Below are 6000 nucleotides of genomic sequence, written 5' to 3'. Positions count from 1 at the left end.
CTGGTGGAGGGCAAGGTCTTCAAAGCCCATCGCAATGTGCTGTTCGCCAGCAGTGGCTACTTCAAAATGCTCCTTTCGCAGAGCTCGAAGGAGACGAGTCAGCCGACAATAGCCACGTTTGAGGTTTTCTCTCCAGAGACGTTCATGGTTATCCTGGACTTTGTGTATTCAGGGATATTGTCTTTAACGGGTCAGAATGTCATCGAAGTCATGTCAGCCGCCAGCTATCTGCAGATGACAGATATCCTCAATGTCTGCAAGACCTTCATTAAGTCCTCACTGGATATTAATGAAAAGGAAAAGGATCATTACCTCAGCCTCTCAGCCAAAAGTGCGAGCACTGAACCTACCCCTGCCCGCCCGGCTCTTTATCGCTCCAGAAGGAAAGCCAAGAGCAATCCCCGGCGTTCCTACTCCATCCCGGACGAAAAACCCAACGGGAATGAGAACTCCTGGAGCAGTTACAGCAGCTACCTGTCCTCACAGGTGATCCTGCAGCGGGCAGACACCCAGCTGTCCAAAAGAGGCAGGAAAGCGGGCTCCGCGAGGAAGCGCCGCAAGCACCTGGGGCTGTCCCAGAGCCGGGAGCTGGGAGGGGGCAAATCGGACAGGGCAGAGCGAGCCGCGGCCTCGGATTCCACTCACATCTCCCGAGGGGGAGAGGAGGCCGAGTTTGAGGCCGAGTTTGATGCTGAGAACAACGTGGATCAGGATGATTTTGGATATCATCCCAGAGCAGAGGCCATACGCAAGAGGTGGTCAGTTACTCAGCTAGAACAAGAACTTTCCAGAACTCCTGAGTTCATGGAGTTAAAGGCAGAAGAGCTGTACACCTCAATGCCCACAATTTTAGGGGTAATGAGTAGCTGGAATGAAGGTAAACAATAGAAACCCCTTGGAAAAGTTTGGTTTTATTTAGGAGAATTCAGGTGATGATTTGCAAGGAATTTGTATGGAAACCAAAAAAGTGCCTGGAATTATAGGTGATTTTATCTACTCAATTTTGCACTAAAATTTTGAAGTCAGAACGGGGCATGGGAATTGGAATGGGACTCACCCAGGTATTCTGTGAAGTTCAACCAAAATATGCCTGATTATTTGGGCCCAATTGGAGTTTAATGAAACCTTAAAGGCTGGAGTTGACTTGGGGACCTGGAGGACTGAGTTTCTCCAATACTTGGCAATAACAGAGGTGTTCAACCTCAACCCAATCCAAGTCCTGCACTTGAAAGGTCCTGGCATTGCTGGGATGTTGCATTTTGGGGTCCAACCAGCCCAAACTTCTGACATCACCTGCCTGAGAGGGTGGAACAAAGCTGACAGGTTTATTCCCATGTGCATTCCTTTGGAAATTAACATATCTGTAGATCATAACTGCATATTCTAAAGACATCTTTATATATCACACAGAGATTATAAATGTCAAAGCTATGAACCATTACCTGGTGGAAGAGTCAGGTATGATGGCTATGTATAAATAGCTGCATATTCATCACTTTTATATCAAAAAAATGTTGTAAGAAAACACTATCAAGTGGTCAATTACATGTTAAATAGGAATAAAAATGCTACCTGGGGGAGATACATATATATATATATTTATATTTTTATTTTTATATATTTATATCTCTTCCCCAGTTTGCATTTTATACATTTTATATATACACACATATATATACACACACATATATATTTATATAATTTATATTTTATATATATTTATCTCTTCCCCAGCTTACATTTTATATATACATACATATATATACACACATATATATATTTATATTTCCATATATATTTATATATATATAAATAAATATAATAAATCTATATCCCCAAATAATGTATTTTATGTATCATTATACATTTATATATAATTTTGATTGTATATATTTATTTTATTAATATAATATATATTTATAATTATGTTATAATAATATATACATACATTATATATATAAATATATAAAAATATACATATATATACATAAATATATACACACACATATATGCACATATATACACATATATAATGTATGTATATATGTGTATATACATGATATATTATATTATTATATATAAAATGTATATAAAATATATAAATGTTATATTTAATATTTAGTAAATAATACTTATTTAATATATAAATATTGTGTATAAATTATATAATATAAATATAATATAATATAAAACATATTAATTATATTATATTATATTGTATTATATTATATTATATTATATTGTATTATATTATATTATATTATATTTATATATTTTTTTATATATATATATATATATAAAATACATCCTTATATAAGCATCCAATTATCCCAGATATTGGGGATTTCTCCCATTTAAAGAGAACTCAAAGTGTCCTGTATTTTAAGCTGGAAACTGCTGAAAGAGCAGCAAGAAAGCTGTGCTGTGTGCCCTGTCCCTGCCAGGTGACCTGCCCCGGATGCGTTTCAAGTGCCCGTTCTGCACCCACACCGTGAAGCGCCGGGCGGACCTGAAGCGTCACCTGCGGTGTCACACCGGGGAGAGGCCCTACCCCTGCGAGGCCTGTGGGAAGAGGTTCACCCGCCTGGAGCACCTGCGCAACCACTTCCAAACGGTAGGAAAACCCACCAGGGTTGCAGTCAGCAACCTCAGGATCTCGTCCAGGGAAGCAGCAGGATTCCGGGGACCAGCATCAAACACCAACAAGACAGGCTCCCGGTTCATGGAACCATTTATTCAGCATGGAAACAAACTCAGGTCCAGAACAGAGAACCCGGAACAGAGGCACAGCAGGGGTTTTGAGGGACAGAACTCCCAAGGGTCCCCACCTTTGAGGGTGGAGTTCAGGGTCAGGGACCAGTAGAAGCACACCAAGGGACTCAAACCCAATCAGAGCACCTGGGCCACCCTTCACAAGGGGTTTGGGGTGGGACAATGTAACTCTTTGTCTCCCCTGAGGCCGCTGCCACACACCAGGGTTTAGGAGAATTGGTTTCTGTTTCCTCAATGAGTTGCTCAGAGCTCTTCTGCTCATTGTGAAAGTGTGAAGCAGTTCACGCTGCAGCTGCGTAGGCATCTCCAAACCCAACGCCAGGAAAGCAGCGCATCAGCTTGAATTATTCATTGCTGAACGTGGTGAATTTATTTAAAATTTAATATTTTAGCGCAATTTTTGTTGTCTAAAAAAAAAAAATGGATGAAGGCTGAATTTCACCATTTTAAATCCTTTCAGATACACCAGGCTGGCAAACTGATCTGCAGGAAGTGCAAGCGCCACGTCACGGAGCTGACAGGCTGCGTGGTGCAGCAAGGGACACGGCGCTACAGACTGTGCCACAAGTGCTTGGCAGAAGCCAATTTCGACAGCATTCCCAAGGATTTCAATCCATCTGAACATTCTCCTGTCTCCTCCACGGGAAACAAACGCCCCAAATGGGCTTTGGAGGAGGAGCAGAAATCAGATGAAGAGACAGTGGAGGAGGAGCCATGTAATTTGGTTGTCAGACACAATAATGATGATATTCCAGATGAGGTAAAGGAAAAGGTGAAGCCAAATCTTAGGTAGATCTTTGTGTATTTGTTATTGTTCCGTTCAAGATAAAATGACTCGTGTCCTGTCAAGTAATGTTGGTTTACTACTTTTAATAAATGAAGTATTGCTTAAATTCTGTTCTGAGATGCAAAATTTGGACTAAACCAAGTTGTTTTGCAGATATGGAATAGTGTAATTGCTTCTAAATGTGATCCAGAAAGTACTGAGGGTCATAAAATGGCCTGAATGGAAGGGACCCACAAGGAAAGTTCAGCTGCTCACTTAATATCTGGAAACTATTTAGGAGAATTGTTTTATGTTTCATCAAAGACTCGCTCAGAGCTCCTGCTCATTGTGAAAGTGTGAACCAGTTTACAGTTCTACAAAGGTTCTGTATGATACAGATATTTAAAAACCAAATATTGCTAATTTGCTTTGGAAAAACTCTTACTGAGGTGAACAGCTGAGAAATGTTAAACCACTTTTTTTTTTTTTTGCTGATATTGTAATTAATTTGTACATAACACATCAGAAACTTCCTAAGAAAGGAGCAAAGGAAACAAGTGGAGTTCTTCATGCTGAAGAACCTTTTTACCAGAGTTTTGTTTCCTCAGTGAACTCACAGCTTCTTATAGTTGAGAAAAGCATGATTTAGGAACTCCCACAGCCAGAGTAGAGTAGGTGACCAGAGCATCTGTAGTGCACTTGGGTAGTATGAGTTTGCCTTTTTTTTTTTTGTACTGTGAATTTTATAGAAAGATACACCAATGTGGTTCCAAGGAAATAAAAGTGCAATCACTGGAAGTACAGTTGTCAGGTTTTTTCCATTTTTCTTCCCCCAGGATCAATGCAAAATTTGCTTAAACCTATCTATCTTACTCTAGGAATAAAGAGGCCAAGTCCCTTGAATTTCAGTGGGACATTTGTGACTTAAGATCATGGAGTCACTTTAAAAGGCTCTCCTGCTCATATAACTTTAGGGTGCTTGACAGCATAAAAACATTTTTTATAAGCAGAATTTCCCTCAGAAGTTAAGCAACCTTTGTAGTTCTGGAGTCTCTTAAGCTCTTTTAGTCATATTTATTTCCCCAGTAACTTGGATCAGAGAACCTGCACTTGGAAGAGAAACTAAAAATGCTCACTATTAAACGATTAAAGAAGTAAAGCTCAGGGAGTGCATAGAAGAAACCTTCTGCCTGAGAGCAAAGAATGGCATTCCCAGTGGGTACTCCTGATAAAGAGTCACTGTTTGGTCTCATGTCTCATTTGATGCTGTGTTTCCTTTCCCGTTAGCAGCATCTGTAGCCTGACATTCCTGCCAAGAAAGCAGAAATTCCCCACAGAGAATTTGAGAACAGCCATATTGATCCACATCCAGGTTCTGCTTCCAACAGCTGCCATTAAACCTGGCAAAAGTGAGAATGGGGCAAGCTTCTGTAATAATTCCCTAATGTTCTCCCAGTCTCCAGCCTTTTTCAGTTCTCCTTGAGATTTGTACATTCAATAACCACTAGTGCAAGTCTTTTCTAGGTAGTTCACCACTCTATCCTTAAACTTTCTACATCAACAGGATACTCTGGCACCCCCAGAAGGGTGTACAGTCTAAGGGTAGCTTTTAATGACCCACTTTCAGGTCTCAGTGGCCTCCTGTAAAGCCCTGGGAGAGCAGCACTGTGAGCTGAAACCTGCCACTGCCACAGCTGTGCAAATGGAACAAGGTGAATTTAAGGCCTGTTTTATAGTAAGTACTTAATAAATATTGAAAAAAAAAGAATAGATTAATAACAATTAATTCCAAATGTTTTCCTAGCAAGCTCCTGTCAGTGTTTCAGTAAGTAGAGCACTTCAGTGTGTTACTATAGCCTAAGACTGGTCTTGGGGCATCTCAGCATTTGTCTGCAAAGTTAAAATTTAACTACATAAATTTATTTTGTCACATTTTAGAGAGCTGGGCTAAAGGAAGACTGCTTTCAGCTCCTACACCCACCTCCCCACAGCCCCGTGTGCCCATCTCCTCACAGCCCCAGCCCCTCAACTCCTCACAGTCCCCATATGCTGTTCAAATGCCCAGCATTGTCCCTAAGGCCCAGAACTCATCTCCCCACAACCTCTGCCCCTCAGTGTCTGTGTCCCCACAACCTCTGCCCCTCAGTGTCCGTGTCCCCACAAATGCTGACCGTCAGTGTCCATCGCCCCACAACCGCTGCCCCTCAGTGTCCGTGTCCCCACAACTGCTGCCCCTCAGTGTCCGTGTCCCCACAACCGCTGCCCCTCAGTGTCCGTGTCCCCACAACCGCTGCCCCTCAGTGTCCGTGTCCCCACAGCCGCTGCCCCTCAGTGTCCGTGTCCCCACAGCCGCTGCCCCTCAGTGTCCGTGTCCCCTGCCCACCTCCCCTCAGCCCCCTCAGGCTGTGGAGAACAAGAGCCACCTCAACTCGACGCCCGATTGGCCGATCGCAGTCACATGA

At 42.0% G+C, this 6000-nt stretch overlaps 1 protein-coding gene across 2 annotated transcripts in view; it reads left to right on the top strand.

Annotated features, from left to right (window-relative positions):
- ZBTB8A (zinc finger and BTB domain containing 8A) overlaps nucleotides 1–3665 on the top strand; it is a 13262-nt gene extending 9597 nt beyond the window's left edge. For both annotated transcript variants that reach the window (XM_033519489.1, XM_033519490.1), the window contains exons 3-5: nucleotides 16–877; nucleotides 2445–2614; nucleotides 3233–3665. In XM_033519489.1, coding sequence (XP_033375380.1) covers nucleotides 16–877; nucleotides 2445–2614; nucleotides 3233–3565 — 1365 coding nt within the window. In that variant the 3' untranslated portion in view covers nucleotides 3566–3665. The remainder of the gene's footprint in view (nucleotides 1–15; nucleotides 878–2444; nucleotides 2615–3232) is intronic.
- The last annotated feature ends 2335 nt before the right edge of the window (nucleotides 3666–6000 follow it).

This window comes from Parus major, chromosome 23, assembly GCF_001522545.3.
Source record: "Parus major isolate Abel chromosome 23, Parus_major1.1, whole genome shotgun sequence".
Classification (NCBI taxonomy): Eukaryota; Metazoa; Chordata; class Aves; order Passeriformes; family Paridae; genus Parus; species Parus major.
This window is presented reverse-complemented; position numbering and strand designations above follow the sequence as displayed.